Below are 25,882 nucleotides of genomic sequence, written 5' to 3'. Positions count from 1 at the left end.
TAATCGTGTTGAGCGATATACACATGAATTACTACATTTTTCCAACATTTTATTTAAAATTGTAAACACATAGACTTTGATTGCTTAAACCAGAAAAACTTTAATAATAACCCTAACCCTAAAAATGCTTCAATTGATCAAATTGAGATTCTTACTTCCATTGATACGCTTTTTAGATATCGATTGAAGTTCGTTGTCGGCTGTTCTCTGTATGGATAATTGCCTTAGAACTTTCACATGGGGCATAGTCTGGCTTGTAGGGGTATGGTCTGGCCCAGTCTAGTTTAAACCCCCGGTGGGTATCGTTTAGCCGAGGACACTTTATCCCCCCGGGTATACTCTGGCCTGGGCCAAACTATACCCGGGTTTAATCGGGGCAGGGGTTATTTTAGCCTGTTACACCGGGAGCCCCCAGCCGTCGTCTCAGCCGTCAATGCGGCGATGTCTGTCGCTCGCTGGCTCCAGCACTTCTCCTCTACCGCACGCGTTCCCGCACCTCCGATGAGCACGGTTGGCTACGTACGGTGCGAAGGAAGTTCAACGTGCTGTACAAAGATAGAGATTATCCCATATAGCCTTGACCGCCTTAACAGGCAAGTGCTGTTAGCGAGCACCTATGAAGGCCGGAACGATACACGAGGGGGTGGGTGGCCAGCACCACGCCCGACCGCCTTTGTCTCCCCAGTGGCGATGTTTACACACCGCACCAGGTACTCATCTGAGGCTGGGTTGACCTAGGAGGAGGCCCAGGACCGGTTCGGATAATCGTCACTGGTGTTGGCCGTGAGCGGGAATCGAACTCGGGTCGCCGGGTTCGTAGCGCAGCGCGCTAACCGCTGCACACTCACTCACACGAACCCCTCTCCGTGTCTGGCGCTGTCAACATGTTCTTTCCGCTTTCGTTCCCATTGTGTTGGTCGACGATGTCTCGAGGGCGAGTGTCCAATCACACCTGAAAAACTCGACACGTTCGTCAATAACCGCTGTGTTTGTGGCCTTCAAAATATATTTAAATAGGCGACGTTTCGGGCAATGGCCCCTCCCCACAGCGTACGCATGTATCGTGTATATCAAAAGGTTCATGGCAGGTAGCAACTTGGTCCGTCAGCCTAACTCTGCGGCCTTCTTTATCGATATTAAAATAGACGCTACGTCTCCTTCACACATTTGTCTCTGCACGCTCGTTAAAAAAAAGCATGCTTTGCACATTCACGGATGAAATGCGCCTTACCAATGTCAATGATAACCAATACAATTGATATATTGATATATATTTATAGAGCGCGCGGTGCTCTCGGTTCAAGGCGGTGGCTCTCTATAACAGAGTTCAAAAGCGGTAACAAAACGAGAGAGATGGCCAGGGAGGGCATGTGGGGGTCACGGAACGGTAGGGGGGTGACGAAACGGAGTGGAGGGGCGAGGGGGGAAGAGGAAGGGAATGGGAAATGGAGAATAGGTGAGGATTTAAGAGAGGAACGGAAGGAGGTTCAGGAAGGGGACTGCTTCACGGACAGGGGCAGTGTTGAGTCAATGTCCGGGTTTAGTCTATGGGCAGTGTTGAGTCTGTCGGCAGTGTTGAGTCTTTTGGCAGCGTTGAGTCCTATGGGCAGTGTAGAGTCTATGGGCAGTGTCTAGTCTATGGTGCAGTGTTGAGTCTATGGGCAGTGTAGAGTCTATGTGGGGTTTAGTCTATGGTCAGTTTTGAGTCTGTCGGCAGTTTTGAGTCTATGGGCAGTGCTGAGTCTATGGGCAGTGCTGAGTATATGGGCAGTGTAGAGTCTATGGGCAGTGTTGAGTATATGGGCAGTGTAGAGTCTATGGGCAGTGTAGAGTCTATGGGCAGTGTTGAGTCTATGGGCAGTGTAGAGTCTATGGGCAGTGTTGAGTCTATGGTGCAGTGTTGTGTCTATGGGCAGTGTTGTGTCTATGGTGCAGTGTTGTGTCTATGGTGCAGTGTTGTGTCTATGGTGCAGTGTTGTGTCTATGGTACAGTGCTGAGTCTATGGGCAGTGTGGAGTGTATGTTGAGTCTATGGACAGTGTGGAGTCGATGGGCAGTGTTGAGTCTATGGGCAGTGTTGAGTCTATGGGCAGTGTTGAGTCTATGGGCAGTGCTGAGTCTATGGTGCAGTGTTGAGTCTATGGGCAGTGCTGAGTCTATGTGCAGTGTAGAGTCTATATGCAGTGTTGCTCGATGTACAGGGAAAGTTGATTCCAGTGGAGGGGTGCAAGGAGGGAGAAAGTTCGGAAACGGGATTGGACACAGGGATAACGAAGGACAGAGAGAGAGAGAGAAGAAGAGGATGAGATGGGACATGGAAAAAGATGAGTGAAGCAAGACGAGGTGGGCGAGATCATGGTTGTGGTTGTGCACGAATCGTAGTTGTGGAGGCTCTCGATATGGGCACACTGCAGCAGCAGCTGCTGCTTACTACTACTGATCGTATATGTGTTAGCATACCTCGGGTGAGCGTTGGCGACGGTTGTAGCTTTGAGTTCCACTGTGTAAACACCAACCGTGTTGATTGATAGAACTCAGCTCTCTACTGAACCAACACGCGCGTTAGCGGCCGATGCACGCTCTAATCGTGCTGTATGTCGAAGGGCGAGCTGAGTGAGCAATGCCAAATTTGGGATTTTCAAGAAGGGCTAGAAAGTTTATGCGTGTCTTGTCAATTTTAATGTTCTCGAAGGGTTATAACGCCGAGGGAGCTACCGATGTGAGCTCTACTCGTGTTCTAGAAGGGCGAGAGGTGAGTGAGTGACCGAGTGATGTGAGTTCTACTCGTGTTCTAGAAGGGCTAGAGGTGAGTGAGTGACCGAGTGATGTGAGTTCTACTCGTGTTCTAGAAGGGCTAGAGGTGAGTGAGTGACCGAGTGATGTGAGTTCTACTCGTGTTCTAGAAGGGCTAGAGGTGAGTGAGTGACCGAGTGATGTGAGTTCTACTCGTGTTCTAGAAGGGCTAGAGGTGAGTGAGTGACCGAGTGATGTGAGTTCTACTCGTGTTCTAGAAGGGCTGGAGGTGAGTGAGTGACCGAGTGATGTGAGTTCTACTCGTGTTCTAGAAGGGCTACAGCTGAGTGAGTGACCGAGTGATGTGAGTTCTACTCGTGTTCTAGAAGGGCTAGAGGTGAGTGAGTGACCGAGTGATGTGAGTTCTACTCGTGTTCTAGAAGGACTACAGCTGAGTGAGTGACCGAGTGATGTGAGTTCTACTCGTGTTCTAGAAGGGCTAGAGGTGAGTGAGTGACCGAGTGATGTGAGTTCTACTCGTGTTCTAGAAGGGCTGGAGGTGAGTGAGTGACCGAGTGATGTGAGTTCTACTCGTGTTCTAGAAGGGCTGGAGGTGAGTGAGTGACCGAGTGATGTGAGTTCTACTCGTGTTCTAGAAGGGCTACAGCTGAGTGAGTGACCGAGTGATGTGAGTTCTACTCGTGTTCTAGAAGGGCTAGAGGTGAGTGAGTGACCGAGTGATGTGAGTTCTACTCGTGTTCTAGAAGGGCTGGAGGTGAGTGAGTGACCGAGTGATGTGAGTTCTACTCGTGTTCTAGAAGGGCTAGAGGTGAGTGAGTGACCGGGTGATGTGAGTTCTACTCGTGTTCTAGAAGGGCTAGAGCTGAGTGAGTGACCGAGTGATGTGAGTTCTACTCGTGTTCTAGAAGGGCTACAGCTGAGTGAGTGACCGAGTGATGTGAGTTCTACTCGTGTTCTAGAAGGACTACAGCTGAGTGAGTGACCGAGTGATGTGACTTCTACTCGTGTTCTAGAAGGACTACAGCTGAGTGAGCGGCCGAGTGATGTGAGTTCTACTCGTGTTCTTAAAGGGCGAGAGATCCGTACGATGTCAAGGTTTAGTTGGGTGATGCGAGGGCGTGGGAAATTGACAATGTTTCCACATTATGTCCCGGACAATGGGATCGCGGATGCGGTGGAATGGCTTTCCTCGCAGGTCCGGCTCGGTGGAGAGTTCCACACCTGCTGCTGCTGCTCGGAGCCTCATGCTCGAGCAGTGGTCCTTAACCTGGGGTGCACGCACCCACAGGGGGTGCACGCACCCCCTTGTAGGTACGAGACGCCCTTTCTGGGGGTACGAGACATGGCCAGATTTAGTCTTTTTTAAAGGTAAATCATCGAAATACAAATTAAGCACGAGCACGTCAGTACAAATACTTCATTTCATCAAACCGATGTATTTATTAACATTGCATTTTTTTCGTAACGATTCAGAAGCAAAGGGGTGCAAGGCTGCAGTAAAAGTGAAGAACCACTGCGCTAGACGATCACACACAGACAAATACCCCCCCCCCCATGCCTGCGAACCCAGTGGTTCGCCTCCTGTGGAGTGTGGCGCTGAGGCCGATAGAACGCGGTGACTGCTTTGACGATGGATTGGAAGTTGCAGCGTGCTCGCCGTGGTACAGTAACTACCGTAGGGCCCCCCCCCCACTCCTTCCGTCACCCCCTTCCCTCCCATCGTGGCGGAGGAATACGTGGGAGGCAGTCGGGTAATGAGCGTGGGAGGCAGGGGGGTACCTTGCCCCCCCCCCGCCCCCCTGGTGGCCAAAGCTACGAGTTGGGGCCCCCTTGACAACCAGCATGTGATACGTTTTCAACAACAGTGTAAGCGATCATAACAATTGTTTGGAGAACTTCACCCCCCGCCCCCCCCCTCATTGAAGGATCATTGTCCCCCCCCCCGCCCTCCCCCAGACGAGTTCGTCTCCTCGCGAGGGAGACCTGGGACGCGAAGACGTGGAGCGCAACGCGACGGTGCGACGACTTTACGATGAGATGGACATTAAGTGCAATGATGAACGAGAATAAAACAATCAAACTAAGACAAATGTTCAACCTATTATAGTTATACGGTGGTTGTGGCGATGCTGCTGATGCTGTGTTGCCAGTGTTGCACAAGCAAAATTAATAACTCAACACATAGTGTCAATACCACTGTGGCTCTTAAAAGGGGGAAAATATAACAGGCGACGTTTCAGGCAATGGCCCTTCTTTATCACACACCGATGATTCATGAAGAGGTGCCATTGCCCGACACGTTATTTTCTCATGCTATTGATTTGCAACTCTCTGTGATTCCACTGCTGGATGAAGGCCTCTTCTCGTGGTGTCATTAATTGGAGTTGCTTGACCATACTTCACCACGCTGGTCAGTGCGGGTTGCTGAAGGTGGATAGGGGTGGGAAGGGAGGACGAGCTTGTCTATGAACGGATCAGATATGACTCACGCTCCACTCGTGTTTCGCCCTGGCTGGGAATCTAACCACAGGACGCCGGGTTCAGAGCAATTGCCCCACCGCTGCGGTCCAGAGAAACCCGATCGTAACACTTCGGGGTAAGGTCCATTTCTATACTGCAAGGTGCAGGGCTACACTCACCACGGATAAATATCATCGTCAGTAGCAACATTCCTTGGCACGTGTCGTGACGTGTCCTGCAAGATCTGACCGTGTGCGTCCGGTGCTCGCCGGGCTGCATTGGCTTCCGGTCGCTGAGCGAACACATTGTGAGGTCGCGCTCATTCACACACGACAAGAGTGCTTGCCGCAAATGAACCGCCACAACAACTTGGCCGATCTCGTCAAGGAGCATAAACCATCATCACGCGAACTCCCGTCAACCTCGCAGCAGCGTTTTGGCTCGCGCTTCTGCGGTCGTCTGGAACGCTCTTCCTCCCGATATTAAAAAAACCACTCGAACACTTTTAAATCTAGATTGAAAACTCATTTCTTTAGAACTGCTTTTGTGTGCTTAGTTTGTTGTCGTTCTTCTCCCGCAACTCCGATTAGTATGGTTGGCTATGAGCATTGCGAACGAAGTTCAACATGCGTACTTAGACCTCAATTTTATCCTATAGAGCATTCAACAAAAGGTTTGCCTGGCTGGTTGACACGGACGGTAAGTCACGTCTCAAAGAATGTGCAGGTTGCTCCTAAACAAACTCGTATTAACTACCAAAACATCGTTAACAAGAATTTATGAAATTTCAAAGAACATTCATCATAGCCAGCAGCGTTTATGTTAGAAGGGAGAATGATTATCACGGTCCGCTCGTGCCAGAGCCGTTGGACGCCACCCTAAGCGCCACTGACTCGGCACATGTGGCTCACCGCATTTTCGCATGGCTCCCGAGGGACTCAACACAACGTGGGCAGTATGCCCTCTCCCCACTGCCCTCACCAGCCCTGAACCTTAGGCCCCTCCGACACCTGGTTCCACGGTGCAATTGCATCCATCGCCACGCACCCTCGAGAACATCACCCGCGAGAATCAACGATTGCACTCTCAAAACTCTTCCTACCCGCGCCCTCTTTCTCTCTCCTGGCCTCTCCATTTATTGTGTGCGATGAAGTTCAAGTTCAAGTTCATTTATTAGGTATAGCCCTCTGAGCCATTCGGCTCTTGAATCGGGTGCAACCGCAACAAACAAAAAACAAAAACATGAACAAAAAACATCTTAAAGTGAATATGTGACTAAGTGCAAACAGAAAATCCAAGAAAAGACAGCAAAATATTGCAGAAAAAACACCGTACACCAACGCTGTGTGCAAAAATCCCAGTGGGATGCAAGTCAAACAACAAGAAGGGCCGTTGGCAGAAACCTCGCCTATTTCTAGATAACTTGACTGCATATCATTCCAAGGATGCACTCGCACAGAGAGGATAGTGTTCTTCTCATTGACGAGCGTGTTGAGCTCTGGTTGGGGTTTTGTGTTGAATTGCGTGGTGTGTACTGTGAATGAAATTCGCCTTTGCGTCCTGAGAGGCGTTATCGAGACGCCACTTGCGGGCGGGGAGGGGGGGGCGGGAGAGAAGTGGGGGGGGGGTCTAATTACCAGCATCACGTGGTGCTGCCCGACAGGTGCGGTGATTATTTGAATGTAACCGCACGATACCGCGCAAACCTGTTTTACCTGCGAAATAAAACCGTGAAGGTGGAACGAAAACTCGACACTAGCCTCAATAATGACACGTGTGTAGTACCGTTGAGGACGTGTGGACACCCGAGTAGAGGCACACGTATTTATTTCACAACAGTCACTGGGGACATACAGTACTGGAGGGGGTATCGGCCCCCTCACCCGGATAGCTGGGAACACACGGCTAGCTACCCCTAGCCTGCCTCCTAATCCTCCAAATACTGGGCTAGGGGAGGCTGTCTGGCCCGACACTGGTCAGTCGGGCTACGGTACCCGGAGTCCCAGAGTCCTGGCTCTGGTTCACGGGACCACGCCGCTGGCTCGGTCCTGCGCGGCCCTGACAAGGGCGGCGTCCCAGGGGAGTCCAGGGCTCTAGCTAGGCAGTCTTCGGTCTTCAAGAGTTTACTTAAACATTCTGCCCCGAGCCCTCTGACACATCCCCCTTTATACTCCACCCCCGCTGAGGGGTGGGGCCCCGGGCTGCCTGGTGCGGACGTCGTTGAGAGCACCCCCCCCCCCCGTGCACTCACGTAGCCCCGCCCACTGTGTTTGTTTCCCATAAGCTGCCATGCATAACGGCTCTCTCTCTAACACCCCTACACATACAGCTCCTCCGTAACACCCCTACACGTGTATGGCCTTAAAACGGAGGCAAAGGTATAATAGAGGCGACGCTTCGGGTAATGACCCTTCTGCAGAGTACGTGGACAGGGAGGCCAGAGAAATGGTATTTCCGTAATGCAATGAGCTGGCAACATTTTGTGACTTTACTTTTCATGCAAATGAGGATTTTCAGTAAATGTGATCATTGAAGGGGTCCGTTTGGTACTCAATAGCTACTATTAGTGTGTAAATATTCATACGGATCCTGCGGTTATTTTTTCTCTACGTTTAGAAGCGTGCGTTTATATTATTTGGCTGCTGTACATTTCCACGTGGCAAACCACGTCGTTGAGCTGTCATTTGTGACAAGCCCAGGTCGCTTCTGAAAAAAAGAGCTGCATAGGGCCTTACCTGGTAAAATAGTCAATGTGCATATTTACCAAAAAAAAAACGGTCATAATATAACGTTATTAAAATGTGATCCTGATCAGGCCATTTGTACCCATTTGTAAATGTTTTTGTTTTGTTAAATGTTGCGAGATCGCTGCCCAGCAGAGCACGGGCGGTGCTGCTGCTGCTACAATGCAGGAACCACGTGACGAGTTCGTTCATCCCGCGTCGGCTGGAGGAGGGTGCACGACACACATTAATCGGGCCCCGTGGTGTAGACACGCGCAGACCTCCAGCTCATGTGACCCCCTCTGTATCTCTACCGGCCTCTCTGTTTATGTGCTATGAAGAAGGGGCCATTACCCGAAACGTCGCCTTTTATATTGAAAACTAAACTCTTTGTATTTGACCGGGTAATGCCCACTGAGCTATATCGGTCTGGACCACCCTGTACAGTAGGTTTACGAAGTACGTTCAATGTCTCTCTCTTTCAAAATTTTTTTTTTAATTAACCCCGTGCAGCTTTAAGAGGAACAACATTGGCCGAAGGAGGGGGGGGCAGCTGGGGGGGGCAGCTGGGGGGGAGCGGGGGGCACCACGCCGAGGTTTCTATCCTAGAGTTGCGATTCATCCGAGGGAGGAGACATGGCTGCAGCTGCTTAGGCATCAAAGTCCGGCTCCCTCGTCTCACGCGAGGTTCAACACCGGGTTGTCGTGGTTAAAGGCGTTTTCCGTAGGGTCGTGGAGGGGTGAGTGTTTGTGGGGAGCGATTGTTTAGCGCTTGGCGCGATGCGCTACGAACCCGGCGACCCGAGTTCGTCGATTCCCGAGAGAGCTGGGGGGAGTTGTAGGGGATTGCAGCTGGGGGCAGTCGTGGGGGTACCACGGTGCTGTGGGGGAGGGGATGGGTCATGGCTGGAGGAAGTGAAAGGGATGGCTCGCAGAGTCGCGCCGCCATTGTGGCTCTCATCGCCGTCTGCGTCCATTTCACGGATTCATTGCGCTCAGTCGCGTTCCGTCAATGTCATCAGCCATGACCCATCCACTGCTGGATGAAATACCTCCTCCCCATGCCGTCACCGGCCTCTCGCGACCCTTGCGGGCTGCTTTCGCATCGTTCCATCTCCACGGCGGAAGCGCATTCCATCCTTTGGCAGTCACTTCGAGGTGGCTGTGGTTCTTGTTATTCGTGACCAGCCACTCGCTTCATAGTTTGGATGATGCAATAAACCCGCGCGTGTCCTCTTTCTGAGTCCCACAATCTCATTCCCCGCGTGCGTCTCAAACTTCCTGCTGCTTTGCGCACTTTTCACTCTTCGACAACAGCCTCTACGTCAACAATGCGTCCACGTGCGACTTTTCCATTTTTAAAAATCTTCAAGTTCAGATTTACAAAATCACTGCCCGCGTCGCCTCGGTATTGATCCCGGAGCGCCTTCAATATCGCCTGCTCCGGGTTCACTCGACTCGAGACCACCGGTGTGTCCGCGTGTCCCTGGGCATCCGTGACCTTCCAACGGATACCGCCGCCGTCTCTGCAATCGTTCGCCGAACGATGCCCACGCGACCTCTGCCCAGCCATTACGCGGCTTCTCTTTGCTAAGTTATCACTGCAACGCTTCATTTCCGTTCATTTCAACGGGACCTGAGAGTGCAATGACCGCGTGTGGTCAGCCAAGCTGAGAGGGTGAATACAGGTTACCCTCGCTTGGTTTCGTGGTAGGGGTAGTAGATGCGTTTCAAAACAAAAGGACGCAAAAAAGCGAAACCACGCGAGGAGGTCAGAAGCCTGCCGAGTAGCGCACACATTGTACACGGGGTACACACGCAGGACACACACGCAGGACACACACACACAGGACACACACGCAGGACACACACACACAGGACACACACACACAGGACACACACACAGGACACACACGCAGGACACACACGCAGGACACACACACACAGGACACACACACACAGGACACACACGCAGGACACACACACACAGGACACACACACAGGACACACACGCAGGACACACACACACAGGGCACACACACAGGACACACACACACAGGACACACACGCAGGACACACACACACAGGACACACACGCAGGACACACACACACAGGACACACACACACAGGACACACACACAGGACACACACGCAGGACACACACACGCAGGACACACACACACAGGACACACACACACAGGACACACACGCAGGACACACACACACACAGGACACACACACACAGGACACACACGCAGGACACACACGCAGGACACACACGCAGGACACACACACGTAGGACACACACGCAGGACACACACACACGGTTCACAAAATGTTGTTCCACGGCCGACCGCATAGCCGCATGGGGAGTGGATTCAAACGCGAATTTTTGGTAGAAATCGATTAGCCGCAGCTCCAAGAAATCGCACAAAGCGAGGGAAACCTGCAATGCATTCCCCGCTGATGTATGTACGGCATATGCCTTTGTTTTTACAATACAATACTCGGTCAATATTTTTCTCATGTCCCCTACGAATGAATGGCCATATGGCAGGGCTCGGCAACCTGCAGGTCCGGAGGCGCACGTGGCTCTTTAAGGACTGCTTCGTATTCACATGCATTGTGCCTTTTGGAATATATATTTAATTTTTTTACCAAATTCAACAAAAATGGCACATTATTTCGGTTGCCGGCCACTGACCTAGAGAAAAGTGAGTCACCTGGTCTGACTCTGCTCCGAAAATGTCCACAAAAACACCACTCAACACATTCATTAATAATAGGCGACGTTTCGGACAATGGCCCTTCACAGCACGTGCAAAATGTTTTAAATTATGGAAAATTAATTGACACGGAATGTGTCGAGTGTGTTTTTTTGGTGTTGTTGACTGCTTTTGCAACACTGGCAATGCAGCAGCATCGCCACATCACCACCGAGGACGCCACGGTGGCGAGATATTAACTACCTCGCCTGGTATACACGAAGTCGTGAGTTCGATCCCGAACCCGACGCCTGCTATATATTTGTAGTTTGCGTGTGTCTATAATCGTTTGTCGCGTGGATTTTTCTCCTGGTCCTTACAGTTTTGCCCTCCACATTTAGAAACATGCGTTTAGAATATTTGGCTGCTAAAAATTGACACCTGATAATGCACTTCGTTGAGCCATCATTAATAGCCAGGTCGCTTCTGAATGCTCAGTGGGCCTTACCTGGTCAAATAAAAAAAAGACTTTAAACGTGCTGGATTTGGCGCGATTGTGCTGCCTTATCTCTCTCCCACAATGTGCTCATTTAGGCTGTCCCGCCTCCTGTACAACCGACAGGATGTCCGACATTTCGCGGCACGTGCAGGAAGCTTTTGTATGTTCAACTAATTTGACACTGTACGAAGCCAATCGTGCGAATCGGAGGTGCAACTGGATTACTGTATATCGTATCGCACGGTGAGCGAGAGTTTTCGTCCAGCAGGTGCGTTTACCATGACTGTACTGATGATGATGGTAGTGACATTTATTTATGTGGGGAGTGGTTGCGCAGCTGTTGTATGTGTGTTTGTGTATATAGTGCAGCAGTTTGCGTGCTGTGCTACGAAACCCGGCCACCCAAGTTCAATTCACACTCACGGTCAGGCATGCCAACATCTTGTATCTCCACTAGGTCAACTCGGCCTAAAATGAGTACCCGGTGCGATGTGTGAACATCGCCACGAGGGAGACAAAGGCGGCCGGGCATGGTCCTGGCCACCTACCCCCTCGTGTGCCGTGCCTTCATTAGTGCGATCAGCACTTGCCACAACAGCCTGTTGAGGCTATATGGGGGGGATTTTTGTCTTTGGTCTGTGTTTATGTCCAGTGAAAACGTCTCTTGTTTCACGTAGCCCCCACCTCGTCCATGCTTTGTTCACTTCCGTGCCCTCCTTTGCCGCTTTTTATTTTATTCATCTGTGGGTCTACTTATTCTTAACCACTTTTTTTTAAATGCAGTTCATGTTTTTGATTTTAGGCTGTTGGTGTGTGTGGTGTAGTGGATCAAAATGTGAAGCGTTTTGAGATGCAATTTGCTTTAATAAAACAAAAGCGACCCATTCATATTATTTGTGATTCAGTCACCTCGATCTGAATTGACGTTGATTTTGTGTTGGGATCGCCACGTGGGCCATTGCGATGTGGGCCCAGATAATAATACTCATGATAATTGTTTTTTTACCCTTTTATCTGGCAACAAAACTGAAACCTTTTTTTACAATGAGTCATCTTTGCATTGACTACAATACCTGCAGTCGGAATGCAAACAAAAAACACAACTCTGATAATGTATGCACTGTCCTTGAAATTGATTGGTCCACACCCGAGACAGCTTTCCTTAGAGCCTAGTCTCACATGGTGTTGGACCAGATGACACCAAAAGACGCACAACTCAAACACAATGCACCATCAGAGTATGAGAGCTTGGGGTTGCTTACCATCAGAGTATGAGAGCTCGGGGTTGCTTCTGGCAAAGGAGGTTCCAATGGTGGAATAATACTCATGTGAAACTTGCGCTTTTTGGGGCCATATTCCCCGTGGCAAATACACAGAGCAGGTCGGCAGCACGTGTTGTGACTGGGGAGGGTGAATGAGAGACACAGGGACCACCGGCGTTACTACTACGACTTCTAACGGGACACACGAGACGACTTCTAACGTCCAATCCACCGCTGGATGAAGGAGGCTCTCCCGCCTAGCCTCCGCCATCAGGTCGCCATCGCGCGACGACTTTCTGAGAATCCCACGCAGCGGGCAGCCGCACACGAGCCGATTTCACATCGCTCCGTCTCCCATCGGCGGCGGACGTCCTCCGAGACTCGTCGCCATCTCCGCTCGGCTTTGACGAAGCAACTCGCGGGGCGACGAAATCCATTCTGGCCTCCATAACAGATCGGCTCATCATTACCTCTTGTGACCTCAGAATAGTTATTTTAGACTGGAGGAGGAAACCGATGAGGCTTTTTCTTTTATTAACAGAAGCCAAGTTCGAGCGGGTCGGCCCGATCTCATCATAACGTTTCTCTCGCTTCTCCCGAATGTCACCCACGGCGAAATCTGGCGACGGTGAGACGTAATCTCGTGTTGCTAGCCTCTTTCCATTTCCTTCCTCAATTAAATATCTCTTCCCCCCCCCCACTTCTCTCGCACACGTGGTTATTAGCGAACCCCCGCGCCACGTGGCCGTTGTATTTCTGATCCGCACTAAGCGACATCCCCCGCCGCGTGTGGCTGACGGTGGCCCGGTGCGACTGAGTGCTGCAGTGTCGATGATACACGCGCACGTCCCCTGCTGACGGTGACACCCGAGTGGCCGGTGGTGCACCGTCTCAATGTTCTTTTCCAGTGACTTCGCCACTCAAGTGTCTGCAATGTTGTGATTTATTCTTTGCTGTAACTTCCTTATTTTTATTTTTACCAAGGCCCCTCCCGCGGGTCATGGTTAAGGCTCGATGTTTCTCACCCGCGTCAACAAATATAATTAATCTCCGAGTGCCTGTCTGTGCAATCTAGAGGAATGGGGGGGGGGGCATCCAGCAGTGGAGTGACAAAGGGCTGTATGTCCACGGTGCGTACTCCCAAATCTCCATGGGGGATATTTTCCGAAGCTCAGCCCAGGGCAGCTCTGGCTGAAATGTAGCCCTGCCTATGAGTTGAGTGTGAGATAGAGGTGCTGCTACTCACTACCATCACACTTGCCTCAAAACAGTGTTGAGGATATGCGGGGGGGGGGGGGGATCTTTGTGATCGCGTGTGTAGCTTCCACGCTATACGGCGCGCTCAGAGGAATCATGGACGTACGTGCCCCCCTCCCCACCTCAACCATGCGTGGATAGAGGGGGTCCCCCCCCCCACCCCGCCTCCCCCACATCTCACCGACTTCTCCCCTCCACAACCCTCCCCCAGGTCGCGGCCCTGCCGCCCCCTTTCTGGAGGTGGTCGAGCAGCCCGAGGCGCGGGGCATGAGGTTCCGCTACCCGTCCGAGGGCACGTGCGCGGGCTCCCTGCTCGGCGCCAGCTCTACGGACCGCGACAAAACCTACCCCAGCGTGCGGGTACGGACACGCGGGGGGGGGGTGGGGGTTACGCGATGGGGAGGGGGGTGGGGTGGTGTCACGAGGATGAGGCAGTGAGGTGGTGGGCACGCGATCTACGGTAATCATCGCGTCATCGGATTATTAGGCCGGTGGTGATATTGTAGTGATGATGTTGTAGTGATGATGTTGTAGTGATGATGTAGTGATGTTGAACTTCTTTCGCACCGTGCGTAGCCAACCGTGCTAATCGGAGGTGCGGGGAAGGAAAGCAATCTTAAGTGAAGATGTTGCAGTGATGATGATGTGATGTTGTGATGATGTTGCGATGATGACGATCATCGTTTTTGTACTTATTCGTGTGTGTGCATGATTTTGTAATGCTCATGCTGTGATGCCACTGATGTTGGTGGTGGTTGATGGCAGCTGGTGAACTTGACGGGCAAGGCCGAGGTGCAAGTTTGCCTGGTGATGCGCGACGCTCCCCACCGACCGCACCCCTACAGCCTCGTGGGCCGCGATTGCGAAGATGGCATCTTCAAGCAGATCGTGGTCCAGGGCCGCACGACCGTGAAGTGAGTCAACATCATCATCATCATCATCCCCCCACCAGCAGCATTATAGTCATCAGTGTCACCAGCAAACACCAACATCATCATCATCATCGCCACAATCAGCGTCGTCATCACCATCCATAACCACCACCATCATCTTCACCATGAAAATCCCTGCAAGCACAGTAGTGTTATCCACATGTGATGATGATTCTAATGATTATGGTAGTATTTGATGATGATTATGCTAAAGATGATGATTATGCTAATAATGGTTATTATACTAATTATGGTGATTATGATGCTGGTGATGATGATAATGGTGATGATGTGGTGCCGGTCCAGGCTTATCAACGTTGGGATTCAATGCGTGAAGAAGTTGATGGTGCAGCGCTCGGCTGAAGATAAGATCAGAAAAATTAACCCCTTCAAAGGTGATCATCATCACTCTCTCATTCATTCATTGATCCACTTATTTATTCACTAATTCACCCACCCATTCATTCACCACCCACGAATGTATTAATTCGCCCATCCACTCATGCATTCACTCATTCATTCCTTCACACACTTTACTAATTCATGCACCCACTCACTCATTCCCCCATTCATTCATTCCGCCCGCACACCCTCCCTCCGCAGTGTCGGATCGGGTGGTGCTGCGTCCCGAGGAGATGGACCTCACGGCCGTGAGGCTCTGCTTCCAGGCAAAGCTGCTGCCCAGCAACCAGATTCTGCCCCCGGTCCTCTCCGAGATCATCTTCGACAAGAGTGAGGGGCCTCACCCACACCTAACCCCGCGTCTCACCCGCGTGTATCCCGCGGGTACCCACATCTCACCCGCGTCTCACCCACGTCTCACCCGCGTGTATCCCGCGTCTCACCCGCGTCTCACCCACGTCTCACCCACGTATATCCCACGTGTACCCCGCGTCTCACCCGCGTCTCACCCACGTCTCACCCGCGTGTACCCCGCGTCTCACCCACGTCTCACCCACGTCTCACCCTCGTGTATCCCGCGTCTCACCCGCGTCTCACCCACGTCTCACCCGCGTCTCACCCGCGTCTCACCCTCGTGTATCCCACGTCTCACCCGCGTCTCACCCGCGTCTCACCCGCGTCTCACCCGCGTCTCACCCGCGTCTCACCCGCGTCTCACCCGCGTCTCACCCTCGTGTATCCCACGTCTCACCCACGTGTATCCCGCGTCTCACCCGCGTCTCACCCGTGTCTCACCCGCGTCTCACCCGCGTCTCACCTGCGTCTGGCCCACGTCTCACCCGCGTCTCACCCACGTCTCACCCACGTCTCACCCACGTGTATCCCACGTCTCACTCGCGTGTATCCCGCGTCTCACCCACGTCTCGCCCGCGTCTCACCCGCGTGTATCCCGTGTCTCACCCGCGTCTCGCCCGCGTCTCACCCGCGTCTCACCCGCGTCTCACCCGCGTCTCACCCGCGTCTCACCCGCGTCTCACCCTCGTGTATCCCACGTCTCACCCACGTGTATCCCGCGTCTCACCCACGTCTCACCCGTGTCTCACCCGCGTCTCACCCGCGTCTCACCTGCGTCTGGCCCACGTCTCACCCGCGTCTCACCCACGTCTCACCCACGTCTCACCCACGTGTATCCCACGTCTCACTCGCGTGTATCCCGCGTCTCACCCACGTCTCGCCCGCGTCTCACCCGCGTGTATCCCGTGTCTCACCCGCGTCTCGCCCGCGTCTCACCCGCGTCTCACCCTCGTCTCACCCGCGTCTCACCCGCGTCTCACCCGCGTCTCACCCTCGTCTCACCCGCGTCTCACCCGCGTCTCACCCGCGTCTCACCCGCGTCTCACCCGCGTCTCACCCGCGTCTCACCCGCGTCTCACCCGCGTGTATCCTGCATCTCACCCTTGACTCCCCCCGTAGAGGCGACGTGCACGTCTCAACTGAAGATCACGCGCATGAACAAAACTTACGGCAGCGTGCACGGAGGAGACGAGGTGATGCTGTTCTGCGAGAAGGTTCAGAAAGGTGAGGAATTGGAACCCGGTGAGGAGATGTGTTGAGGAGGAGGCATGGAGATCAGAGTGCATTGGGAACTGCTGCACCACACTGCCCGTCTCGTCTCATCCCATACTACGTTCGACCACACTCGCCCACACACTCACGCACTCACCCACACACTCACATACTCACCCACACACTCACATACTCACCCACACACTCACTGACGCACTCACCCACACACTCACACACTCACCCACACACTCACTGATGCACTCATCCACACACTGACGCACCCACACACTCACTCACCACACTTACAACGGTAACCTCGCTCAAATCAGCAAACGTGTTCTTACACCCCCTTATCTATTACAACAGTGCTGTTTGTTGCTGGGCGCTTTGGGCCAACTGCGCTCCGCTACAGCGATCCTCAAAACAGTCCCATCCATTCCCTTACCCCCTTTCTCCCCCCAACTCCCCTGCTCCCCTGTCCCCCTCCCTCCACTCCCCCGTCGACCTCCTCCACTCCCATCCACGACCCCGCCATCGCCGCACAGATGACATCCGGGTGATCTTCTCGCTGGCCGGCTGGCAGGCCGAGGGCATCTTCTCGACGGGCGACGTCCACAAGCAGGTGGCCATCGTCTTCAAGACACCAGCCTTCCACGACCAGGGCATCTGCGCCCCAGTCAAGGTCTCCGTCTACCTCTGGCGCCCCTCGGATCAGCAGCAGAGCGACCCGCACAGCTTCCTGTACAAGCCCGAGCTGGACGGTGCGCGACTCTGCGATCACCGTTTGTTTTTTTCCGCGTTGATTTTGGTTCCGCGCGGTGACCATTTCGTCACCCACCTCGTCACCACCCACCTCGTTACCAACTTCCTCACCATCGCCCACCTCGCCACCACCTCCCTCACCATCGCCCACCTCGCCACCACCTCCCTCACCATCGCCCACCTCGTCACAACCCACCTCGCCACCACCTCCCTCACCATCGCCCACCTCGCCACCACCTCCCTCACCATCGCCCACCTCGTCACAACCCACCTCGCCATCGCCCACCTCGCCACCACCTCCCTCACCATCGCCCACCTCGCCACCACCTCCCTCACCATCGCCCACCTCGCCACCACCTTCCTCACCATCGCCCACCTCGCCACCACCTCCCTCACCATCGCCCACCTCGCCACCACCTCCCTCACCATCGCCCACCTCGCCACCACCTCCCTCACCATCGCCCACCTCGCCACCACCTCCCTCACCATCGCCCACCTCGTCACAACCCACCTCGTCGCCGCGTGCGATCTGTGTGCCCCACTTGGCGTGGGCAGCGCTGAGGTAGCGCCCTCTCTGCCCCTTTATGTTCGCGACTGCGCCTCCTAGAAGGTTCACAACAGCCGGGCCTGTGTGTGTACAAACAAACACTCATCCGTTGCCCAAGGAATACATTATTTAATTTTTAAAAGAGAGAAAATTATTGTCTTCTGTTCTTCCCACTACAGACGCGTTTGGAGTTGAGCGCAAACGAAAACAGACGCCTTACCAGCTGCAAGAGTTTGTGAACTCCGGATCGATGCACGCAGGTACCACCGCGTACCCCCCACACCCACGCGCGTACCCCCCACCCGCGCGTACCCCCACATCCACTCTTGTGTACATTTGTGTGTGTGCGTGTGTACGTGTGCACACACGTACGTTTGTGGGTACGTTTGTGTGTGTGCGTGTGTACGTGTGCACACACGTACGTTTGTGGGTACGTTTGTGTGTGTGCGTGTGTACGTGTGCACACACGTACGTTTGTGGGTACGTTTGTGTGTGTGCGTGTGTACGTGTGCACACACGTACGTTTGTGGGTACGTTTGTGTGTGTGCGTGTTCGTGCGCGTGTGTGTATAACTTGTGGGGAGCGGTGGTGCAGCGGTTAGCGCGCTGCGTTACTAACCCGGCGACCCGAGTTCGATTCCCGCTCACGGCCAATACCAGTGACGACTATCTGAACCAGTCCTGGGCCTCCTCTAGGTCGACTCAGCCTCAAATTAGTACCGAGTGCAGTGTGTAAACATCGCCACTAGGGAGACAAAGGCGGACGGGCATTGTGTTGGCCACCCACTAACCCATGTGCCATGCCGGTCTTAATAGGTGCTCGCTAACAGCACTTGTCCCAACAGTCTGTTAAAGGCTATACGGTGGATCTTTGTATATAACTGCAAGAGTAAGAACTGTGGATGTCGTGTCGTTGCATGAAGGTGCATCGGGGCCCCCCGCCCCGACGGCCCCCATCGCCGCTCCCACGAAGCCCTCCACGCCCGCAACGCGCTACTCCAAGAGACTCAGTTCCTCCCGAGGCCTGAATCCGCGCAGAGCCGGCGGCGTCACCGCCACCTCCTCGTCCACCCCGAGCCCCCCGATCTCAACCCCGAGCCCCCCGGATCTGTTCATCGGCCCGGGCTGCACGGTGACGTCCACCAACACCATCCTCAACGTCACCATGTCCCAGGGCCGCATTCTGCAGGTGGCCCCGCCACCGGAGGCCCCCTTCACGGACGACCAGGTGGCGCAGATCGACGAGATCTTCGCCCAGAACACGGGCCCCGTGAGCTCCGTGCTGGCGGGCGACCTCGCCACCTTGCGGCTCACGCTCGACCCGGCTCCCGCCGGCGTGGCCATGCCGGTGCCGTCCGCGGAGGTGGCGGTGGAAGAGGAGGCCGCTCGCGCCGCGATGGACCTCGCGCTGCTCGAGGACGTTCTGCCGTTCGAGGCGGACGACGACCACATGGCTGAACATGTCCTCAGGGAGCTGCAGGAGGGCCGACTGCACATTAACTACAACGACCTGATGAACATCGACGAGAACGTGCCGGAGCAGTTTGTTGCTTAAGTAGTCGGGTTGCCGCCTGTCCCGGCTTTCCCCCCCAGGATCGTTCTCTCGCCGTCCCCTGGGAGCTCGGTCAGACTTCCCGGGAATTGGCACGGCCCCGTGTTTGTCAGTTGCGTAATAATATCAATAACGATGAGGACGATGACGCACCGCGCAAGGGCATGAGTCTGGCGGCCAAGGGGAAGCGACGAGCTCAGAAGAGGCAGTGGACACTGCTGGGCCAGGGTCACGGAGGTCGCCGTTCGTGTCACTGCTGTGCACCAGCTGCGGGATACCTGGCGGAGGGATGGGGAGCATTGAAGAGGCCGTGCCGCCACGATGACTTCGGCCAAGATGGCGTCTCCATCCACGCGGCGCTCCCCTCCTGCAGAGGATCCGTGAGATATTCTTCTTCCCGTGATTCGTCTTCCCTCCCGCCCTCCCCTGACGAGTTTTGTACCCAAAAGGTGGCGACCCCCCCCCCCCGTACACCCAGGTGACGATGGCAGTCGAGCATGCGGGTTGCTGGAGGACCCCATCTTTGCTCTCGACTACGGAGCTGCGCCTCCTCTGGTGAACCCTCGCAAGCTGCACCGCGATGGGTTTTCTAGTGCGAGAAGCGGACAATCATTCGAGTGCGGCAGAACCCTCCTGAGAATGCGGCCTTGAGACTCGGTGATGCTCTGGCGACATTATTTTACTGTTTTTTTTATCATTGAATGTATGTAAAAAACATCATCGGGGCAAGTAAGGGGATCGGGCTCTGAAAGATGACGGTTCAAGGATATTTGCCAAGTTACATAAAATGTTAACCGTGTACATACTTTAACTGTAGCTACGTTGTCGCATTCGCTTGTAGACGTGCAACAATCCTCGCTCAACGCGATTCAAATATTTGTTCTGATGAGGCTGGTTGGGGCCAGGGAGCGAGTTGATTCCATAATCGATTATTTACTGTCTTGTTGTTAACGTTGCGGCTCCATTATTGCATTGTGATGATGGCAGCAGCAGCAGCAGCAATGTTGTGGTTTAGGAGCTCGACGCCAAAGTCGAGGTCTTTCTGCTGCTGGCCATGACGAGAGGACTTCAGCAGAGAGAGAGAGACTTTGTGTGGTGTCGTTTCAATGTATCTCCTCCTAGATCCGTTGAAGGAGCGCGCACCACTGTGGGTTTACTGCACGGTCCATTGCGTCGGTTGCATGGCCACAATCGCTCGACTGCATCTTTAATTTTGCATTCACGGAGGAGATGTGCGCATCGGCCTGCTGGTGATGTTCTGACGCGGATGATGGTTCCACCACCGACGTCTTCTTCTTAAAGGAGGACTGTGGAATCCAGGAGGTTGTGATGTTTGGGTCTCGAATGAGCAGGTGTTTGTTGTGGCCGTCAAAGGTTGTTCCTCTCGACTACCATTCCAGCTCTCGTCCGTCCGGCTCCCTGGAGACGCACTCTGCCTCTCTGCCTGAGTGCTGTGACATCACGCCGTGGACATACCCCGTACATTTCAAACAAACACGCAGTCACGTGCAGATACAGAATGCGGCCTCTGCGCATTGCGCAAAAACCATCGACAGTTTCTCAAGAACTACAGCGTAGTCCTCTGGTGTCCAACTTAGGATGTGGTCAAATTAAATTTGAGTAACTGTGGGCGACTGCTCGGCAACAAAAAGAGAGGGAACTGTGGAACGGAAATGCTAAATAAGTCGTTGTAGGCTGCACGCGCCTGATGATTGCTAAACTCGTCCCCGTGTGACGTAGAGAGCACCGATTCGAATTAAGAGAGACAGATACCTTGTGTGCGTGTGTTGTGGGAGCGGTGGCACAGTGGTTGGCGCACTGCACTGCGGACCCCGTGTCCTGCGTTCGGTGTAATCACCATCGTTGGGGAGCCAAAGGCGGTCGGGCGCGGTGCTGGCCACACCACCACCAGCTTGTGCAGTGCCGGCCTTGTTAGGTGCTCGCTAACAGCACTTGCCCCCCACAGTCTGTTACAATTCCATTGGGGTGACCTTTGCCTTTTAGCTTGTCGCGCGTGAAGCAGCGAGCGCCCGATTGTATTTCAATCATCAGACGCGTGCCGCGTGTGACGACCTCGGCTATGCTGCACGTTTCGTACGGATTTGCACTAGATTGGTGAACTCGGAGTGTCTGACACGCCGTGGTGCGGGCTGGTGAGCTATGGAAGTTGGGAAACCCTCGCTATTGGGCAGGAGGAGAAGTGGGGGGGGGGGCGGTAGAGGAGGGGCAGCTCCCCGTTTCAGGTCGTCTCTGTCCACGCTGTCTATAAGCTGATTCATTGTTGTGCATACGCGGTAGACTCGCTTGATGTTTAAGTTATTCGGCTAGCATCGCTTCGCAGATGTCTGCAGGCCTCATTCACTATTTAATACGCGCGCACGTGGTGATGTATGTACAGTATGTCTGTTGAACTTATTTCGCACCGTGAAAAGTAGGAGGTTGCGAAAAGATACACTAACGCAAAAAAACAACATATCTACCCCTCTGCGTCAAGGAGCCAATAGTTAATCTCGTCTAGCTTTGACTGTTCTGGGTGGTGTTATCATCAGCAACATCTGGCCTGTGAAACACTCCACGCTTCCTGCCAGCTAATGATGTTATTGGAAGGCGTTACTCCGGTTTACCTAAACGGAGACCTCTCTCCCTGTTCAACTCAAAACTGTCACACTTGTATTCAAACTCTACGTCGTCATACGTCGTTGCATTGTCTCCGTCAGTCGCGGAATTTACCCAGCAACGTTTGTCCGGACGGGTCGAGAACGGGCTGGTTTATCCTGACCCTGGCCCCAAGGTCAATGAAACTTCACCAGATACAAATGAGCTGCTGCTGATGATGCTTCGTTGCCAGTGGTGCAAAAACACAAATGTCAAAAACACTGAACAGATTATTAAACACGGATAATATACGACGTTTCGTGTAACTGCCCTCTTCTGTGCAGCTGTGTGTGTGCGTGTCCACGTGTGCTGTTGGCGATTTCCTGTGAAGGCCGGCACGGCACACGAGAGGGCGGGTGTGGCCAGCACCACGCCCGGCCACCTTTCTCTCCTGCATTTCTAATGCATACACCCCTCACTCAATGTAGGTACGGTACTCATTTAAGGCTGAGTCAACCTATGGGAGACCCAGGACCTAGAGCGGTAGTGGAGTGGATAGCGTACTGCTCTACGAACCCGGCCACCCGAGTTCGATTCCCGCCCACGACCGATAAACATGAGCCGGTAGTGGGCCTCCCCATAGGTCAACTCCGCCTAAAAATGACTAGTATCTGGTCCGGGGAGACAAAGGCGGCCGGGCGTGGTGCTGCCCCAACCCCCTTGTGATGCGTGTGCTCACGAACAGAACTTTCCCCAACAGCCCGTGCAGGGCTACACGGGGGGAACTTTGATCTTTTGTGTGTTCCTTGTGTGCCACGCGCGCCTGTGCGTTGCGTTGCCTGCGTTGATGGCGGTGACCCGATTTCGATTGACCCCTTGGCCCTTGTCACGGCGAACTGGATCAGTGGACAAGGGATGTCTGAACCAGTCCAGAGCTGCTGCTGGGGCGGGAGGGGGTCTCAGTGCGTAAATGGGGTTCGCCTCGACCATTGGGAAAGACTCGGTGCGGCGTGTAAACATAGCAGAGAATGCGGACCGTTGCCCGAAACGTCGCCTATAATATATTTTCCTGTTGATGACACGGGCCCCTTTTGTCTGTTTCGGCTCGTTTTGTGCAGAAGAGGCACAGTGGGTTTGGTACAGTGGGCGTGCTATTTATACCGCCACGGTGTTTTACTGCGCGCAAAAGCAGGCGATGGGGAACTTGGCACGGTGCCAGCCAGCGAGGAGGAAGTATAAAGGTGGAGGGTTCGACTCCCAGCCAAGGTTACCTTCGGCGCCATCATTGTTGTTCATCTCGTGCGATTTACCGCAGAAACATGGGAAAGCCCCCCCCCCCCCAATTGTGTCTAAAGCGGTGGTGGCTCTCTGTGTGTGAGTGGCTCTGTGTGTGAGTGGCTCTGTGTGTGTGGCTCTATGTGTGTGTGTGTGGCTCTGTGTGTGTGTGGTGTGTGTAGGTTGTGTGGGGTGTGTGAGTGTGTGTGGGGTGTGCGCGTCGTGTGTGTGGGGTGTGTGTGTGGGTGTGTGTGTGGGTGTGTGTGGAGTGTGAGGGTGTGTGGATGTGTGGGTGGGTGTATGTGGGTGTGTGTGGGGTGTGTGTGTGTGGGGTGTGTGAGGATGTGTGGAGTGTGAGGGTGTGTGGATGTGTGGGGTGTGTGTGTGTGGGGTGTGTGTGGGGTGTGTGGGGTGTGTGTGGGGTGTGTGAGGATGTGTGGAGTGTGAGGGTGTGTGGGTGTATGTGGGTGTGTGTGGGGGGTGTGTGTGTGGGGTGTGTGTGTGTGTGAGGATGTGGGGTGTGTGTGGGGTGTGTGGGTGTGTGGGGTGTGTGTGAGTGTGTGGGGTGTGTGTGTGGGGTGGGTGTGTGTGGGGTGTGTGTGTGGGGTGTGGGAGTGTGTGTGCGGTGTGTGGGTGTGTGTGGGGTGTCGGGTGTGTGTGGGGTGTGTGTGTGTGCGGTGTGTGTGGGGTGTGTGTGTGCGGTGTATGTGTACCCGTGAACCACTGGGCATTCGTGACGGTTGCGCGTCTCTCGGGACACCGCAAAGCGCCGGGGTTGTCGAGGGTAAAGAGTCGAGGACCGGGCTCGAGGAGACGGGCGAGGGATTCGAGGGGCGAGGGATGTGAGGGGCGAGGTTTAGCGAGTTGGCGTTGGTGATCGCAGGTCAGGGTCAGTGGGTAGAGTTGGGGCTCGGTGAGACGGATGAGGGTAACGCCTTCCTCGCGTCTCGATTCGCCCACGCACATCGCGACGTCCACGCGTGCGTTGTTGTTTTATGCGGTGCAATCCGTCAGCCATGTTCAGTCCACTGCTGGATGAAAGCAGCCGCCGGACAAAAAAAAAAATCGCAACCATTCCACGAATCCACCGAGGTTACCTTCGCGGGGCGAACTGCAGTAGAGTACTCTAAAGTATTATTATAATAATAGGGGTTTTCCCCTTTTTTCTGGCAACAAAACTGAAACCTTTTTACAAGGATTCATGTCTGCATTAACCACAATGCTTGCAGTCAAATGCAACCAAAAACACACGATGATAATATCTGTGGCATTGTCCTTGAAACTGATTGGTCCACACCAAGGGACGGCTTTCTTTTGAGCCTCGACCCAATTGGTGCTCGACCAGAGGACGCCAAAAGGCGTACACAGCTCAAAGACAGCGGCACTATCAAAGTATACTCTGAAGTGTGTTGATTGACTCTCATCTCCTCACACCAGAGGTCGCAACCGGGTACCCGATACCCGTACCCTACCCTATACCCGGCTACCCGTACCCGGCCGGGTACGGGTAGCCGTTTGCGACCCTGGTGCGGCCGGGTACGGGTACGGGTAGGCCGTGAGTCACTGGTGAGTCACCGTTTGTCACTCATTTCGGGCAGGGTACGGGTACGATACGGCTACCTGTACCCGGCCGGGTATGGGTACGGGTACCCATTTGCGACCCTGGTGCGGCCGGGTACGGGTACGGATAAGGAATCAAAACTCGTTTGCGACCTCTGCCTCACACTGCCCTGCTGCATATTGCTGCTGTCACTTGTCTTCACGGCTTCTTCTTTCACCTGACGCATGAGATCCACTCGGCGTCACCACGCACGAAGACTGCCATCCTGCTGCTGCTGCTGTTGCTGCTAGCCTTATGAGAAGTGTACAAACTGTGAGATGTTTTCATTCCCGTATCCTGCCACCAACTCACATTGTTGTTACGCATCAATCAAAAGCCACCACGTGTGTGTGTGTGGTTTATACCGCACCGCTCCGGGCTTTTTGGCTTAACAACAACCGCCATTCACCACTAAGTGGCCGAGACGTCACCACGACGCTTGTGGTGCCAGGCCAGGTGCACTTTTAAGTGCCACACGCGTGGAGTGTCGAACGCCCGCTGGCACGAGGTCACGGGACAGACCCAGGGTGCAATGGGATCGGCTGGCTGAGATGAGGGTAACAACAACCACACAAAGCGTTGGTGTCAATCCGCTGGTGGATCAAAGAATCCCCCCCCCACCACCACCACGCCATACCCCGCACCACTATTGTGGATAAAGATATGGGACACGGAGGGGGGGGGGGTGTTTACTGCGCTGCCCTCTGCTGCCCACATCATCGCACACTGCTGTGTCTGTCTCATTGTGCACGGCGCTCCACACCCATTCGCGCATCATCCAGGCTCAACCCTGCTTAGCTTCCCGGATCTGTCGAGTTCGGGCGCATTCCGACTGAGTAAGTTTTTGGGTGGGTGAGCGGGTAGGTGAGTGAGGGAGTGGGTGTATGAGTAAGTGAGCGAGTGAGTGGGTGAGTTAGTGGGTGAGTTAGTGGGTGAGTTAGTGGGTGAGTAAGTGAGTTGGTGGGTGAGTGAGTAGGTGAGTGGGTGGGTG

The 25,882-nt window shown here is 54.0% G+C and overlaps 1 protein-coding gene across 2 annotated transcripts in view; it reads left to right on the top strand.

Moving 5' to 3' along the window:
• Nucleotides 1-23,494, top strand: part of LOC144941727 (transcription factor p65-like) — a 29,786-nt gene extending 6,292 nt beyond the window's left edge. For both annotated transcript variants that reach the window (XM_078868123.1, XM_078868124.1), the window contains exons 2-9: nt 13,873-14,021; nt 14,427-14,575; nt 14,900-14,988; nt 15,197-15,325; nt 16,469-16,573; nt 17,107-17,322; nt 18,050-18,130; nt 18,793-23,494. In XM_078868123.1, the coding sequence (XP_078724249.1) occupies nt 13,873-14,021; nt 14,427-14,575; nt 14,900-14,988; nt 15,197-15,325; nt 16,469-16,573; nt 17,107-17,322; nt 18,050-18,130; nt 18,793-19,424 (1,550 nt within the window). In that variant the 3' untranslated portion in view covers nt 19,425-23,494. The remainder of the gene's footprint in view (nt 1-13,872; nt 14,022-14,426; nt 14,576-14,899; nt 14,989-15,196; nt 15,326-16,468; nt 16,574-17,106; nt 17,323-18,049; nt 18,131-18,792) is intronic.
• Nucleotides 23,495-25,882: the final 2,388 nt, after the last annotated feature.

The sequence above is a fragment of the Lampetra fluviatilis genome, chromosome 25 (assembly GCF_964198595.1).
Source record: "Lampetra fluviatilis chromosome 25, kcLamFluv1.1, whole genome shotgun sequence".
NCBI classification, from domain to species: domain Eukaryota; kingdom Metazoa; phylum Chordata; class Hyperoartia; order Petromyzontiformes; family Petromyzontidae; genus Lampetra; species Lampetra fluviatilis.
Note: the sequence above shows the minus strand (reverse complement) of the source record. Positions and strands in the feature narration are given on the sequence as shown.